At 35.7% G+C, this 18,309-nt stretch overlaps 1 protein-coding gene and 1 non-coding gene across 2 annotated transcripts; both read left to right on the top strand.

Annotated features, from left to right (window-relative positions):
- Positions 1–8,985: 8,985 nt before the first annotated feature.
- LOC108980345 (protection of telomeres protein 1b-like) lies at positions 8,986–17,628 on the top strand. Its single transcript, XM_035691302.1, has 10 exons — positions 8,986–9,161; positions 10,055–10,191; positions 10,678–10,867; positions 12,416–12,480; positions 12,615–12,700; positions 13,720–14,001; positions 14,140–14,213; positions 14,306–14,364; positions 16,024–16,176; positions 17,179–17,628. The coding sequence occupies exons 1-10, from the start codon at positions 9,038–9,040 to the stop codon at positions 17,389–17,391; spliced, it is 1,383 nt and encodes a 460-aa protein (XP_035547195.1). The 5' UTR covers positions 8,986–9,037; the 3' UTR covers positions 17,392–17,628.
- LOC118348802 lies at positions 9,402–9,501 on the top strand. Its single transcript, XR_004801809.1, has one exon. It is a non-coding gene; the product is annotated as a small nucleolar RNA snoR113 (small nucleolar RNA).
- Positions 17,629–18,309: the final 681 nt, after the last annotated feature.

Below are 18,309 nucleotides of genomic sequence, written 5' to 3' on the forward strand. Positions count from 1 at the left end.
AATCAAACACAATTCACATGCATTTCACGAACTCATTCAAATTTCAAACCAAAACACATGCACAATCTAAGCTCCACAGCACACAATTCACAAAAATCCCATCCTCCATCTCCGATAAACCCCATCCTTCCTCCAATCTCCATTAAAAATATAAATCACAACAAAATAAAATGGGTTTCGTCGTTTCTTACCTTTCGGGATTCGGATCTTCGGTGAGATGCAGAGAAACGGACCGGATGGGCGGGTGCGCACGGCGACGTTGAAGCCAATCAACAGAATGGCGCGGCCACCGGAAACCGTGACTTAGAGAGGAGTGGCTGAGCCATGGAGAGACGAGATGAGAGAAGGAGGAACCGAGAGTGAGCGAAAATGAAAGGAGGAATCAAGACATCCCGTGCATGAAACGACGCCGCTTCATGTCGGTTTTGTGGGATGTTTACATAATTACGAAACGACGCCGTTTCATGCGATATGAGAGCATTTTATATATATGGATGAAGCGTGGGTATATGGGATGGTGTTACTCATCCCGCACTCGAGACCCGATGGGTGACCCCGCTCAAGATCCTGGCGACGGTGTCAAGACGGGGCGGAACCGGGCCGGGGCAGCGGGGGCGGGGCCCCGCTGCCCACCCCTACTTGTTTACAAGTTTGTCCGATAAAAATCGCCTCTCGAGCTTTTTTTCCAATTTTTTCTTTCTTATTTATATAAGCATTTTTTAGCTATTTATATAAGCACGTAAAAATATCTTGAACTTGAGCTTATAGAAATAAAGTTTTAACAAAGAATAATATAATATCTTCCAATGAAACTCTTTTTCTTCAAAAGTACTAACACTTTGCTCATTTCATGGACACTATAGAATACATATACAAATCATCTTTTACACCGTTGTGATTTGTGGAATATCGCCAAAAGTCGTCTACGTGGCTAGAAGCTCGACCGCAATAGTAGGTATAACCCAGGCTAGCTCCATTATTCTAAAGACATCATCTCATAATGCTCTTGCGACCTTACGATTTAGCAAAAGATAATTCACAGTTTCATCATTTTTTATATACATCACCAATCCACAACAATCACCTAACGTTTCTGTAAAGTATCCATTGTCAAAATCTTGCTTGAAGAAGTTGTTAAAGCGAAACATAGTGCCTTGAGAGGCACCTTGTTTCTCCAATTATTTCTTCTTGAAAAGTGATTGTGCAGCAGATTTGTGAGGGTCTTAGAGGAACAAACAGAAAATTTACCTTTTCTAATTGATACCCACCATAAATTGTTAGTTCCCTAAGTTCTCAATCTCACGACGTATAAGAGTTTGAAAAAATCATAAAAGCTACTAACTTCCCAATCATGGTTCACCCTAAAAAAGCTCACATTCCATTGGATTGAACCACCATAAATCTTCATGAGGTCCACCACTAAGGTTTCCTTTTCACACACAATCTTGAAAAACTGTAGGAAATGTATCTTTAAGGGCTCTATCTCCACACCATAAATCATATCAGCATCTTATTCTAGATCCATCTCCCATCACAATTCTAGTGTGTTGAGCAAAAACCCTCCAACCTCTTCTAATGTGCTTCCCAACTCCTACTCCATAAACCCCTTATACTTTCCTAGTGCTTCACCCCTACGTACCCCGTACTTGAAATAAATCACCAACTTCCATAAAGGTTCACTCTCCATGTTATACCGCCACATACATTTTTCAAAAAGAGTCCAATTGAATACCCTCCAATTTTTAATTCCTAGCACACCAATAGAGATTGGAGAGTATGCCTTATCCCACTTGGACAGGTGGAACTCGAACTCATCCTCTAATTCACTCCAAAGGAAATCACAATGGAGTTTCTCAATTTGTATAGCCACACTCAATGGAATTGGGAACAAATATAAGAAATAAGTTGGTAAGTTGGATAGAGTGCTCTTGATTAGTGTGGTCTTACCACCTTTTGACAACTATAATCTCTTTCAACCAGTCAATCTATGTTCAATTTTCTCTATTATCTCATTTCAAATAGATTTAGCCATGAAAAAGGCCCCAACAAAAGGCTAAGTTATCTCATGAGAAAGGATAAGACATTTGCATCCAAGAGTGTTGGTCAACGTTTGGAGATTGCAAACGTTTCCCAATGGAACCAACTCCGATTGAATAAGTTCATTTTCAATCAGACACAACTTCAAAGCAAAGTAAGAATGTCTTTTAAAGAACGAATCTGATTTTGGTTTGCGTCACAAAATGTCAAAATATCATTTGCAAATGATAAATGAAAAATGTTAAGAGTACCTCAATTGGTGTCACCAACCGAAAACCCGATCATAAAGTCACATGCAACCATAGCATATATCATTCCATTCAGAGAAATCATGGGAAAAGGTCCGTCCATTAAATTGAGAAAAACAGCCCTCCATTCACACGATGACATGTAAGCGATTTATTATATTTATTCTACATCTGCATACACCCGATCAGAGAATCCATTACACCCCTTCTTCCTCACTCATATGCCTCCCTTTGAACTTCTTCCACTCCATCCCTGACGAGCTTAAGATCTTAACACCACTGCCATCCCGCACGGCGCTCGACCCAGACTGCACCTTTTGATGCCCCTCGAGCTGCGTTAGCATCAAAAAACCCTCTCCCAAGCTCCAAGAATGTAAGAACCTACACTGCTCATTGTAGCCACAACTCCCCTGAACCCAAAATTTACAAATCTTGGATACTCTCTTCAGCTTCCTAACCGTTCTACTATTTGCACCGCCGTGGGAACGACCCCACCCAGCCGTTGGAACACACGCTTGTTGCCACTGTCTAAGTCCATAGCTTAAATTCCCAATCTCTGACTTATCAATTTGATCCAATTATCTCCATCTATGTCTCGGAGTTTATTACTTTTGGAGAATGAGAAAGAGATAGTGGCAATGGGATAATAAAGAACTGTTTGTCTTGGAGTATTTTGGGTTAGTAGTAGAAAAATCTAAGTTGGAAGAATCGGGGGGATGAGTAACGTAATTAGAAAAAATCCTAATTTTGTTTCTGTTTTGCTGAATCTCTCTCTCTCTCTATCTGGGGGTGTCTCTGTTCTCCAGGGTGAAAAGAATGAGATGGTGGTGGTGGAACCTTGAAAGTCTTGGTCGGTGGGCGGTGGGCTTGGTGGCACAGCAAGGATGCGGGTTGGAAGTGCACGAAGACGAAGAAAAGAAATCGTGAGTAAGATTGAAAACTGATTCTGTGAATTGCTTGTGATTATGTGTGGCGAGGTCTAATGGGTTTGTTGTGTTTTTGTATACGTGTCATCGTGTGAATGGAGAGCTGTTATTCTCAGTTTAATAGTCGGACCGCTCCGCAGCGCGTCTCTTCCATTAAACAACTCCACAACAATGACAAAAAGAAGCTTAGACAGAGGATCACATTGCCTTAGTCTGCGAGAGCTATTGAAGAAGCTAACTAGACTACCATTCATCGAAATTGAGAACCTCACTCTAGATATGCAATATCTAATCCAATAGCACCATATCTCTTTAAATCCGCACCATATCTCCTTAAATCCACACCTCCCAAGTAAGTATTGTATGAAGTCCTAATTAACATAATCATAAGTCTTCTCCATATCATGTTTACGTAAAATACCCAGATCACCATATTTTAGGTTGTGTTTGATTGTTGAACCAAACTCATCTCAAACCAATTATTGATAAGACCCACTACTTTTTCAACTTTCCATAAAAAGTTAAATTTATCTCAACTTACTTCATACACTTTAACCTAAAAAGTTAAGGAAAAAACTACGCTCACCGCTTGCCCTTCCCGCTTGACCATCCTGCTTGACGTGGCATCCCATGTGGCATGACTTAATAGATTAAAAAAAATCATCTTTTTCAAGCGAAAAAGTAGATCTGCTCCATTTTTCCTTGTGTTTGTCTTCGTCAAGCCTCCCTCTCCCTTGAAAATCCGTCGCCTCCATCAACAATGACAAACCACCAGTTGCTAGATCTGTTATTCCTTCTCCCTCATTTTTGTCTTCTTTAAGCCTCATTCTCTCCCGAAAACGTCTCTCCCTTATTTCCATCGCCTCCATCAACAATGGAAAACCACCAGTCGCCTCCATTTTATCTAGCCAAACCATTACGTCGCCTCCATCAACAATGCCAAACCCTAAGACCACCGAAGCCCCTCACCTAAAATCGAAGCCTCCATTGTCACGCCGACACAAGTAAGACATTCTATTTTCTCAAATTATTCCCAAAATTTGGAAAAAATAATGCTTCATGCCGTTGCTTTCCATTTGTTTTTATCTTCTTTTTTTAAAAATAATTTGTGTTTTTTTTTTGTTGGCAACGCATAACAAAACTAATTTATATAGCTTGAGTCTAATCTGCTTCAGCTTTGATTTTTTTTTTTAAGTAGGTATGCTTCCCATGAATGATCGATCCACTTCTATGGGTCATTTTCCCTGGTCTATTATTTCTACCCTTGATAGGAAAGTAGAGTGAATTAAGGTCTTGCAATTTGAATTCATGGAGTATTGAACATGCATGGAGTACTAGTTGCTTTCTTTAGCTTTGAATTCATGAATATGGTCTTGCAATTTGACAAATTGCTGACCATGTTTCATATTTCCAAATCATTCTAACTTTATCAACGTCGACGATTATGACAGAGTGCATAAATTTTGCGCCTATATATATATCCATTAATTTCTATACATGTATGTGCATATTCAATTAATTTTGAGAAGTAGAGTGAATTAAGGTCTTGCAATTTAAATTCATGGTGTACTGAACATGCATGGACTACTTGTTGCTTTCTTCAGGTTTGAATTCATGAATATGGTCTTGCAATTTGCACAAATTGCTTACCATGTTTCACATTTCCAAATCATTCTAACTTTATCAACGTCGGCGATTATGATAGAGTGCATAAATTTTGCATATATATATGTCCATTAATTTTTATCCATGTATGTGCATATTCAATTAATTTTGAGAAGTATTGAAATTACATATGAATTTTTTCTATACTCTGAATTCAAAAACTTTGCTGCTACGTATATATCCACCTTTATTCTATTTCGTTAGTCCAGGAACTGACATGGTTACTTCCTCTTTTGCTAGCTCTCATGTGTATGCCTTGTTGATTGAAGATGATGATGATGATGATGATATATATATATATATATGTTGTGTTCGTTATTTTAATATTTACTTCTAATTGCACAATTAAATTAACATTAATGTTGTGTGCTGGCCACTTGTATGTCATAAACTCAACTGAGAATCTTGAATAAAACTTTAAATTGGTGAGAAAATATACACTTTATTAGGAGACCCCTAGATCTCCTTTTTCTCTGTCCAATTGCTTCAATTTCGAACCTTATGGACATTCTTTTTGATTAATTATATATTATTATTGGTCATGTGTTTTCTTAAAAATTTTCATTATTAGTTATATAATTGATTGTGGCTTGCACAAAAACTATTTAAAATGTATTAAATGAATTTATATATATAATCGATTGACTGGTTCTTAAATTTAGCAGTTGTTCCTACATACATTCATATATATATATATATATAAGGCCACTAATCAATCATTTGGCAGTCTAGAAATAGAGATTGATAATATTGACACAATGTCTGAAGCACATAGTAGCACTAGAAATATCTTATACTCAAGAAACTCTTGTCAAATTGAATATCAAATATACTTTTGTAGTATTAAAGCATATCGATGAACCACGCATACGAAGGACAATGAGGGACGCCGATTTTTCAGTTGTCAAAACTTTGAAGTATGTTATTAACTCTTGTTTGCTAAGAAGTGATTAGTAATCTTTGTTTGCTAATATGTGTTGGTTGATTTTGCAGGCTAGACATTCTTGCGGCTCTTTTTTTTTGTATAACCCAAAAATACCATCATATGGCGAGAAGATAATCAACTGTTTAAAAACTGAAATTCAAAAGATACAACTAGCAATGGATATCCAAACAACTCGACATCGACTAGAAATAGAGACTGAGAGGTGCAAGAGAAAGTTTGAGGGGGTCAGTATAGTTTAAGTAATTTCAATGTCGTGAGTACTTTGTTTAGACATGCTTTTTGGAAAATACTGAGAAAAGAAGATATAATATATAAAGCAATTTTACATTTTAGCTTGTAAGGAATGTCTGGTAGATTACTTATAGAGGAGAATTTGAAGAAACACTAGGTTGTAAAGTTAAGCTTGTTGGTATGTTCATTTGCACTATTTTAAGCATTTTCCAGTTCATTTGTTTAATATACTCGATTATCATGTTAGGAATATGCTTTCCATAATTGTTCCACCATTTTTCTACACAATTTAAATGAACAAATAAATACGGTTTGCAATTTATCTTCAACTTCCAAAATTGATTTTAAAAGATAAACAATGGAAGTTCTATGTAGGTGTTCTCTCGAGAAAATAACAATTTGACAGCCAACTTATTTATCTACACAAGAACTAGGACCACATCAAGGACCTCTACAAGTAATTTGTTTGAAACAAGCTAGAAAAGAAAATGTAATATATAAAGCAATTTTGCATTTTGCATTAGTCCCTCCCTTCATTAATCAACCAGAAAAATGTAGTTTAATTACAAAATATGGAGCAACCAGAAAATTGGTCCCTTCCAGAAAACTGTAGTTTCATTATAAAATATGGAGCAACTAGAAAAATGGAGCAAATATACAAAATGAACCAACTATCTTCCAAAAGTATGGCGTCTTCCAATCACCAAAACTGCATCATTTATGATTAATTTCTCGGATCATTATCCCTGTATGATTGATGCAATCATTTCCATTGCGCCTAAATGAACAAAAAGCCACTACTATCATCTAAAAAAAATCCTAAAAAATTAAATGTGGTATATCCATCTTTTTCATTCAATATCGCGTTAATCCTAATCATACACCCCTATGTTTGTCTTTGTTTTATAACATTGACAACCTTACTCTTTGATGTGTCCCCTCGTGCACATGCCAAGCAAAACTATCTTACATTCCCAACGTCTTCCTGTCTTGAATTCCTTTTGCACATCCCAAATCCCTTCTGCTTACCATACTTCATATAGTGAGACTGAACTTCTTCTATAGATGAAAATTTAATTCCAACCGTAGGTTCTTCAATAGTTTCATTACATTCAATTTCCTTATCAATTCTTACCTTATCACACTCATTATATGAATGTTTTATGTTGGTATCCATTGTCCATCCAACGTTTGAATTGTCTACAAATTGTTAGCACGTTTGAAAATAATGGAGATGCATTATATATGAAAGAACAAGTAAAAAGAAAAAAAAAAAAATACCACCTATAACAATATGATATATCGTTACCATGTATTTTGAACTTAACTATGCACTTCAGCAAAAGACAAAAGACAAAACATATAATACATTATCATTATCTAATCACAATATCCAATTATTTTTTATTCAATATTCTTTTTGCTTTTCATGGACTCCAAGTGGGCCATATTTCAAGCATATATCATATATGTATAAAAATTACAGTCCATCGTCATATAGACAACAATCCCCTGCTAAACTCTCATAGACAAACGCTTGAAAGGAATTAATTAATCCAAAATAGAGGATATTTCACGACATCTAACTTCCACAATTGTGCTACACTTGTTTATCTTAAAAGGGAAATAAATGAGGGAAATGCCTTTTTTTTATTATTGGAAAATGCCACTGTGCCATGGCATGTCAAGCGGGAGCAATTGTTGGTGGCTATAGAACGACCCAAAAGTCAAACTCATCTCAATCTAAAAAAGTTAAATCTATCTCAATAGAATCCACAAAAGTTTACTATTTAAAACTCAACTTAACTCATCTCAACATCTAAATGTAAATCTACTATCTAAAAAATCATTGACTATTAGTATTGGCAAGCACAAAAGAGTGCAATTGGTAGACAATGGGCAGCCACCTAAAACCAATTTGGTAGCATACCCTCCCAACAAGATCATTGACTATTTTATTTTCATAACGGCAAGGATTCTACTCTCATTTTGTAATCGGCAATTTATTGTTAGAGTTATTTTACTCAACAGTCTTACACCACATATTTATTGAAAGAAAAATAAATAAAAAGATTAAAAATAAAAACAAGTGTGTGGAATAAGGCTGCCAAATATAATTTTTCTTATTTTTATACAATATAACGTGAGTGATTAGGTAAAAAAGCTTCTTTCTACGTACAAATCAAATTATAAGATACAAATGAGATAACAATTATAACTAAACCTAGATCAACTTGGACCAAGACAGCAATTTAGCCAGTAGAAAATGAAAAAGAGAATTGGGAACATTTTTGAAAAACGACATTGTTTTTGGTTATAACTTTTAAATTGAGAAATACTTATAAATTTATTTTAACATCTAAACTCATTTTAGGTGGATCTCACATAAGTTATTCCATCATTTAAACTCATTATTATTTATAGAAAACTTAACTCAGCTCACACAACCTAAATAGAGTGCTGTTAGGGTGCCTCCACGGTTAGATGTACACCTTTACAAAATTCATTTTTTAAATTTGTATATTTTTAATATTTTTTAAAAATATAAAAAAATATCAATACATTATTAGTCATTTTCTTAATTAGTAAGTAAAAAATATTTAAAAAAAAATTAAATACACAATCAAAACGAATGAGCAAAATAGAGAAGATAGCATCATTATTGAATTAAATATAAGTGGAACTCCATAAACACTCTCGACCTATCTTATCTCATTTTTATTATTATAATTTTATTAAATTTTTATATAAAATATAATAAATAATTCAATTTTTTCAAAATTTAAAATAATAATAATATTAAAAACAAATATTTTAATAATATTTTATTCAACTTATCTAAAACCATCTCATCTCATCCCATCCAAATCAAGGCCAAAGCGCCCTCCAGTCCAATGCCGAGCATAAGTCACTCTGCTATATAAATGCCGGGTATCATATGCCCATCAGAGAGAAGCAGAAACCCTACCAAAGGGTTTTGGAAAATGGGGGGTGGCGATGACTACAAGTTCTTGAAGATAAGAGACGCCATTGCTTCCATCAATCAGCGGGTTAACCTCATCGGCGTGATCATTGAGTTCAGTGCTCCAAGGCAAACCAAGGGAACTGGTACTCTCTCCCTCTTATTTGCTTCTAGCAGTTCTACATTTCCTGGAATATCATGATTGTTGTTCTGTCTCAAAAATGTGCTGCTAATATAGTCTCTTTCTCAAAATTTGTGGTTCTAATTTTAGTTTCACATAAGTTAAATTAGTTAAGCGTTTCACATTCCTTTTAAAAAGTAAATTTCTTTGAAATTTTGAGTTTACGGAAATGAAAAAGCTAACATTGGACCATTGATGACTTTTCTGGCGATGATGACACAAAGGCCGGACTCACGGCTGCTATCACTTTGGTTGGTTGGTAGTAGAGTGATGAAAAGTGCTGTAAGGTTTCTGTTCTGAGCCATTTCATACAATGTTGGAAATGAAAACATCGTTTCATATTCTTGGTTCTTTTTTGGATATGCGTCTTAGAATGTGGCTTTTTTTGTTATCAGATCTCATAAAGACACGAAACTCTTTTTTTTTTTTTTAAGTCACGGAACTCTTATATTTGAGTAAAGCAAAATTACCAAATGAGAGTTGTGGAAGATTTATGAATATCTTCTAATCATATCATTGACGTGGGTAGCAAATTTTCACTCAACCTCCTTATGCAAATCTTCAAACAAAATAAATGTTCTTCAGCGGTCTTAGAGGAAAATTATTCTGTCTGGGGAAATCAATGCACTCTTGCTCCTTGCAGTACATTTTAATTGGGTATGGTGTAACCTTTGATATCCAGTTGGTTCTAAACTGCATTGCTTGCATTTTATACTAAATACTAAAGTCAAGTTTGCAGATCCAACATCTGTTAAGTTTTGTAATCTTGTCACTTGGGAAATATTTACTTGAAAGGTATGTTTCTGTGTGTGCTTTGATTGTTCTCCACTGGTCTTTGTAATTATTATTTGTTTGCAGATTGCTGTTGTACATTAAGAATAATTGATGAATCACATCCAAAAGATGGGATTTCAGTTAATGTTTTTGATGAAAGCATGGAAAAGCTCCCTCACATCGCATCAGCTGGCGACATAATTCAGCTTTCTCATGTTGTGGTACATCCAGATTGCATATTCCTTAAAAAATATGATTTCCGTGATGCTTTTCTTATTCAATGATTTTTTTTTTCTCGGAGTTATCTGGTTTATATAAAAGTTTTGGACATGCCCCAGTTTTTCATAGTATATATTTTCTGGTTTGATTAGCTGTTTTTATTTGTGTATGAAAATGTTCAACAGGTTAAACCGCGAAATTTGTTGGCGAGTTTCTTATGATGAAGTGAGACAGACTTTTTATGTGTATCTTGGTTTAGCTTTGGATAACATTACTCTTCACATGCTTTTTTATGGTATTTATGGTCAGTGGGGGAGCTTCCTTCTGAAAGAAATGGAGTTGAGATGCTAATGTATCCACAAATTTTTATTTTCTAACTTGACTTTGTCCTCTATATTGCCTATAGTATTATTAAGGTAGCATTTTCCTTATATTTGATGGGGATTAATATTCTGAAGTGGTAAAAGTTGGGATGTGCTATTTTGCAGATGAAAACCCATGGTTGGGAAGTGAATGCTGTTTTCAATAAGAGGTTTTCTTCTTTTGCTCTATATGAAGCGAAAGAAAGTGAAAACTTACTTCCATATCAAGTTTCTTCAAAATTTCGCCCAAGAGAGCTGGACAATAAGTTCATAGAAGGCCTAAGAAAATGGTTTGTAAATTTTCAGCTTGACGAAGGTATTCTTAACATTAAGGACTCGTTTGGATTCGTAAGTGATTTCAGCTCATCTCAGCTCATCTCAACTCATCTCACTACTATTCAGCAACTTTAACTCATAAATCTCACTACTATTCACAACTCATCTCATTACTATTCACAATCCATCTCAACTCATCTCAGCTCATCTCAAATCATCTTCAAATCCAAACGTCTCCTAAATTGATATCGTTAAGCAATGACTTCATCCCCCGTTTATATTTGCTCTCTCTTTGAAGTGATTATCAAAGGTATTGCTATGCTGAAGTTATGTATTGTTTGAATCCGTACATAAATACCCATCAAGAGTTATTGCTTTGGCTACTGTGATGCAGGTTACTTGCATGGAAACCGAAGCCCTTTTTTTATTAGTAATGGAAACTGAAAACTTTGTGAATGTTCCTTTGAAATTATTAAATACGAGATATGAATGCTTGTTAGTTTTCTTTTTTGTTTTAGATGTTTTGAGGATTAAGACTCGAAGGAGGGGGGGGGGGTAACCAAATTTTATGAATTTTCTTTGCTTCATTTTTAGCATTTATAATTTATGAAAAGGGGAACACATTGCAATCCTCTCTCTCTCTCTCTCTCTCTCTCTCTCTCTCTCACTCATCCAACTAGGAACCACTCCATCCCTCCCCATTTTCTCTCCTCACTCATGCAATTGGATGAATGGTATGAGGGCATTGGAGGGAGTTCACGGGAAAGTTAAAAGGTTGGTGGGGAAGGAAAGGGTTTTGGTGAGATAAAATCCCACTTTTGGCCATCTTTATTCCACCGAAATCAGAGGGTTAATGAGTTGGAAGGAAAAGTTATCATGATCATTTTTTATAAGTACTATGATCATTATGATAATTTTTTATCTTATAAAAAAAATTATGATCATTTTCTAATTCCAAAAATTTCCGTATCAAGAAGAGAGAGAAAACAGGGTAAGGTTTTCATGTCATCTCACTTTAAATGCTTTCTTTTCTTATGAATGTCCAAGTTAATATATTTAGTGGTAAATAAATAAGTAAAAATAAATTTAGCGGGTGCATGCTAAGCAAAAGGAAAAAATGACTGTGACACCGATGTCCTGCTATGTATCATTCCCTTTGCTTGCTAGTATTTTTGAGTGCAACTGCATACATGACTTCATTGGCAGTTTATAACAGCTCTCTGACATACCTAACTGTGAGCAAGTTTTTGAAGAAATTGAATTTATAATCCGTATATTAAAGAATACTCCACTAAAGAAAATATTATATAATCGTATTTTCTTACACAAGGCTTCTTCTCAATCTTGGAGATCATTTTTTTGGATTATGTATAAAAATATTAACTTTTGGATGTTGCTACGAATTTCGAAGAGGGTAATGGATTTACGCACAAACAGAAAAGCAAGCACTAGAACTTTGTTTCCCTGATACTTACACTTCTTAATACGTCTATCAACTTCTTTGTCCCCTCCTTTCTGTTTTGATGCTGGAGTTCAACTATGCATTTGCATTCTGATGCAAACTTTAAACCATGGATTTTCTTTGTAGGGTCGACTGACTTCTTGTTTTTGAGAGAAATCAAGGAAGGGCAACGGGTTAATTTGGCATGCAAGGTAATTCAAATTTTATTGTGGGTACTATTTGTGTATTTGATTTAATGAAAAGGATTACTATATTTTATTATTTATTTATCTATCCAATGGTCTAACTTGATGAAGTTATATCGGTTCAATTTACTGTGCCTAAGATAGTTCATATCAGTGAGGTTGCTAAAGATGAATGGATGACGTATCTTTGGGATGGAACTGATGCTCCACCAATTAGACCTACAAAGTGAGTTGATTAGTTGATTGTCACTACTTATGTTCAATATTTTTTATTGTAAAGCAGACATATTGCAATTGACACTCTATTTAGCGTAATTCCATTAGGTCCTTTGGACTCCCTCTAGGATAGTGAAATTCTTTGTACGTTCATTTTATGACATCATCACTAGTCAAGTTAATAATTCTTTTCTGTGGAGGGATATTTGAAGGAGTAAAGTGCCTCTTAAGGTTGCCTTCTTTGCATTCATTGGTTTTTTATTGAAGATCTTGACCACGGACAAGCAAAGGAAGCATCGGGTAATAGTTATTGACTCGTGTTGTGTGTGTGGAAAGTGGAGAAATAGTTGATCATTTGATACTCTATTGTGAGGTTGCCGGGGCTATGTGGATTGATTCTTTTAGCAGAGTTGGACTTACATGGGTTATGCATGTGAGGGTGATCGATCTTCTTGCCAGTTGCAGAGCACCCTATGGCATATTGCACATTGTGGCAATTTGGAAGATTGGTTCCCATATGCTTCAAATTAAGCATTTAGAGGGAAAGGAATGAAGAGAACTTTGAAGATAAGGAATGCTCCCTGAAAGAACTTAGAAGTGTTTTCTTCAATAATTTGTTTCTATGAGCTATTGCTATAGACTTAATGAGCTCAATTTCCATAATTTCCCTGTATCTATTTCTAGCTCTTAACTAGGTGTTTTCTCTTGTATACATCTTGTGTAGTTGGGATTTGCCCATTCCTCTGTTAGTATTAATAGAACTTCTTTTTATCCATAAAAAAGTGATTAAATTGACAAGTGAAATGGGTAGGATCCTTGTCCCCTTTGGACAATTCCTATAGAATTTAATGAGCTTAATTTCTGATGATTTTATTGTTACTTTTCCTATCTCTAGACAGGTGGCTCTCTTGAATATCTTGTATTCTTGGATTTTGCATTTTGCGCATTTTAATGAAATTTTAATTACTTATAAGAATTGTTTCTGCTTTTATGTTAGAGAATATTAAGGTTTTTAACCATGAATCACAGGCTTGAAGATGAACAGAATAACCCTCTTCCTTTACAATTGGAACCCCTATCCTTGCCAAGAGATCTGTTATGTACTTTTCCCACTGTCGGAACCATCTTAAGGGTGATCTTCCACCAAGGCATTCAGAAGCATTACCTTGACTTGCTGCATGTTGGGAAATGGGTAAAATTTGTGAACGTTCTCTGTGAAGTGCATTCAGGATTATGGCTTGGTGTGTTGACACATTTCACGAAGCTTCGATGTACGCAGAATGAGGACCATCTAATATCAACACGCCAAAGGTGGTTACTGCTTTGAATGTACACATTATTAATAATATAATGTCTTCCCTCTTTTTATTTAGACATGCTTGTTCAGTTTAAAGAGGAAAAATGGTAACTGCACAAACTTTTGCTAGCCACGGCGTGATTATTTGTCAGGTTATATGATGAGCGGTTATCATTGGAGTTTGGACGGATTCCATACTGGTGCTTTCCGTGGGCACGCCTTACAGGTTTCACATTGCCTTTGGATTTCGGTAATAAATGATATCACCTTTGTGTTCTGGAAGCTTTTTTTGATGGTGCATATCCTTTCCCCCCGCAGAAGTTGATTATGATCATGTGCCATTTGTTACACTCATGGACGTTCTTACTTATAGAGAGGTATCCATATCTGTTCCCTCCCAAACCGTTTTGTTTTTTTGATGCTTACAAATATAACCCCTAAACTCTTTGTTATCTATTTATTTTCTGATTGGTAAACAAAATTTTATTAATCATAAGAATAGACAAGAGCCTAAGTATACGGGACATATACAAGAGCATTGCCTATGTGTGCTAGTTTAGTTGTTTATTTATTTATTTTTTATTGGCACCGGGTGTCCGAAAACAATATCACGATTAATCCCGGGGGTACATAGGCTTTCGGCAAGGAGTTTCCCGCAAGTGCACCTCAGGTAATTCAAGAGGAAAATCTCCAGTTCGATGGCTCCTAGAGCTTGGTTGCACTGAAGAGTATTTAGACCTTAGACCTTGGAGGGAGGGAGCATACCACCAAGACCAAGGCCTTTATTTATGAGTTATGTTGTTATAACTGTAACCATTATTGTTATCGTTATCGTTATTACCACTGCTACTACCACTACGATTTTGTCTATTTCGAAGTTGGGAATTCTTCCCATTGAATAAAAGACACTCCCAATGATCCTTGACTGGTAACCAGTCATTTTTGTCCTGCATAGTATCATAAATGAATTTATTGTGCTATTGTACGTGTCTATGAAAATTTTGATTTTTCATAGCGTTTTTCAAAGGAAGAGTTTTTAGGTTTTAATGGATGACCATTTCTTTTGTGTCCAATCACAAATGTACTTGGAAGTAGAATCTCCTGTTAATATTACAGCTTTCTCCGGCCATTGGCATGTCCATTCAATGTGCAAGTATTTGTCTTCTTAGCATTGTTTCATTACAATTAAATCAAAGGCATGGTTTCTGTGCTTGTGATTCTTTAAAGAAATATTAGATTTCCCTTAAGTGGATGGAGAACCATTCTTTGATAAATTAGTATCTTTATGAATGATTTACTTATAAAAAAAAGTGGATGGAGAACCAATGAACTATTAAAGAGATATAATTGGTTGGGGAAACTTGATGTTAAATCTTAATGATGGATTTCTTTTTCTGTGGACAGTCTCAAACAGACAGCATCTTTGTAGTGGTTAAATCCTAAAAGGTCAAAAGGAATATAAGTACAAATTTTGTGACTGAGAGAGGTCTTATACTGGCTGGGACCCAGCGATTAACTGGGGAAAGAAGTATTCATCTTTGAGAAGCCCTAGGGGCTGGCTCGAGTGGTAAGGGCCTTAGGCTTGGTGGTATATGCTCCCTCTAGGTCTAAGGTTCTAACCTTTTGGTTCAAACAATTTTTAAGGGTCACATCCCATCAGTTAAAAAACCAATGATGTACTTAATCCTTGTGAGGAACATGATACATGGGTTTGGGATTTAACTGGGTAAAAGATGTTGCATTGCATGGTCGCGTGGTCTCTGGGATTCCTCATCATCAAAAAAAGGAAGTATTCATCTTTGAGATGTCTTCTCTCACCCCTACCTTCTTTTCACACCCCTCCTGCCAATCTCTTCAATTACCCTCACTTTTATGGAAATGCAGGTGCTTTTTTATTTTTTATTTTTCTTTCCCAAATGACTGTGTGAGGATGCTACTTTATGTCTTGGAGTTTGGCATTCATCTGAGCATTTAAAGTACGACGTGGTCTTATGGCTCAATCTTCGTTTTTGCTGAGTGAACTACATGTCTTACAGGTAACAGCTAAATTCAAGTGTGTAGCTCGAGTAGTAGCAGTACTTCCATGGCAGGCTGAGGACTTCTGCTCTCCACTTGGGACTTACAGGATCAGGCTGACCCTGGAGGATCCGACTGCTAGAATCCATGCTTTTTTGTATGGTGAAGATGGGGTAAGAACATAATTCAACAACTTGGCCTCATCTGATATGCTTTTACATGAGTTTGGTGTCCCTTCGAAATAAATAATTCCTTCCTCTTGCTCATGTATTTTCTGCTTAGCTGTATGAGTTTCAGCTCAAATCTAGACATACATTCTGGCCACTTCAGTTTTTAAACAAAACCAAATTAAAATCAATATATTCTTCTTCTTCATAAATGAAAGGGCTAGTATCTTTTATCTCAAGGAGATTTTTTAATATAGCAATAATTTAAAATAATGTAGTTTGATTTGGTCCTGATTTGTTGGATATCAAACTTTGGATCAAACCGATACATGTCGGTTCTTAAGCTTTGGGACTGATGACCAACTGGTCTGGTGAAGAATCAGCTGTTTCCTACCAGTTCTGGTATGTCCAATTGATCACGGTTGGGTCTTGATCAGAAATGCAATTTTATCAAAACCACAAAAGAAGACATCCCTAGCACACAGGAAGAATACAAAGGGATACACCCTACTAGCACGCAAAAGAAATATAGCAATAGATTTGGAATTCTAGAAAGCTAGTGAGTTGGGAGCTTGTGTGAGCATTCATCCAAACATAGAGGGTGCTGACTAAAATGGCTTAACTTTGATACTGTCCTCTCACAATATTTGAATATTCAAGCATCATGTTCTTTTCAAATGCACCCAATGACACACAAGGACACCGTTCTCCAAACCTTTGAATTTCTATGACTTCCACAAGGGTTCCATCAGCATACCAACTCCACTTGCGGGGGATGACCAACCCAAACCCAAAAATGCTTAATATTTCTGCACATACTTCTCTAGCATGCCTCCAATCTACTTGCCAACGAGTTTGCATGAAAAAATATTCTACTATGAATACTTTTTCATATGCTTACTGGATGGATTAGATTTAATTAATTTAAGTCAATCAGTTTCCTATGCTACTTTCTTTGATCTATACTGGTTGGATTCTTTTTTATTTTGTTGTCTTCATTTATGATAGGAGAAATTTTTTGGCGGGTATCCCTCAGTTGATGTATTGACAGGGAAGCTAAACAAGTTGCTTGGAATAACAGTAAGTTATACTGGCAAGGAGGTAAAAAATGCTTTGAGAAATCCCCCTTGGGCACAGTTTTGCCTGAAATCTTACTACCTGTCTAAAAATGATGTTTGGGGGAGTAGACACTTTCGAATCTTTGGCACCAAGCTGGAGTAAGGAGTTCTACAAGCATTGTCAGATATTGTTTCTCTCTACTTTTTTTCCTTCATGCTTGGAACTGCTGCTAAACTGGGCATTGTTTTGTATATGTTATATTATCCTGTTTATATCACTGTAAATATATTAGGGCATTTCATTTTAATTTCTTTTTTCCCACCAGAGACTGGCTCATCATAGACGGTAGGCTGCAAAATCTTGTTGATATCAGCGGTTTTCCCTTGTAACAAGGGTATGTCTATTCATCGTTCTTATATAAGTTCCTTTAGAGCATTCTCATTGGATTAGGCAAAGGCAAACTCAAATTTTGGCTAATATTACATGTTTTGCTTTTTGCATATTCCATCCAAAACATATTCCCACATTGGATTAGGCATCTACTCTCTATATAATAATAAAATATGATTAATTTAATATTTATTTATTTTTTATCAAATTTACATTTGATCCAAATCATTTGATTCAACAACACATTCCAAACAAATTTACATAGTTGCCTCCATACACATTCAGCACATAGTCACATAGTTGACTCCATACACATTCCAAATACATTCAACACATTGTCAAGTAGTTGCTTCCATACACATTCCAAGCATAGCACCTACTTGCACATTCCAAACACATGCAGCACCTCCATACACAGCCCAAAACTATCACATCTGAAGTGTATTTCCCAGCCACATAATCAATACACAATCAGACCAATCACATAGTTGATGCCCAGCCTCATGTATTTCTAGCACGTGGCTGGGCATCCACTAAAATAAAATAAAAAACTGTAGTGTTGATCTACATTTATGTCAATAACAACGTCTAGAAAGGTCAAGATCAAACAGCTACACCTCCAAAAGGTGTGGATGGGGATAAAGGTGTAGATGAAGACTTACTCTTTGAAGCCTCGTAAATTTCCTTCTG

Source organism: Juglans regia, chromosome 6 (genome assembly GCF_001411555.2).
Source record: "Juglans regia cultivar Chandler chromosome 6, Walnut 2.0, whole genome shotgun sequence".
Classification (NCBI taxonomy): Eukaryota; Viridiplantae; Streptophyta; class Magnoliopsida; order Fagales; family Juglandaceae; genus Juglans; species Juglans regia.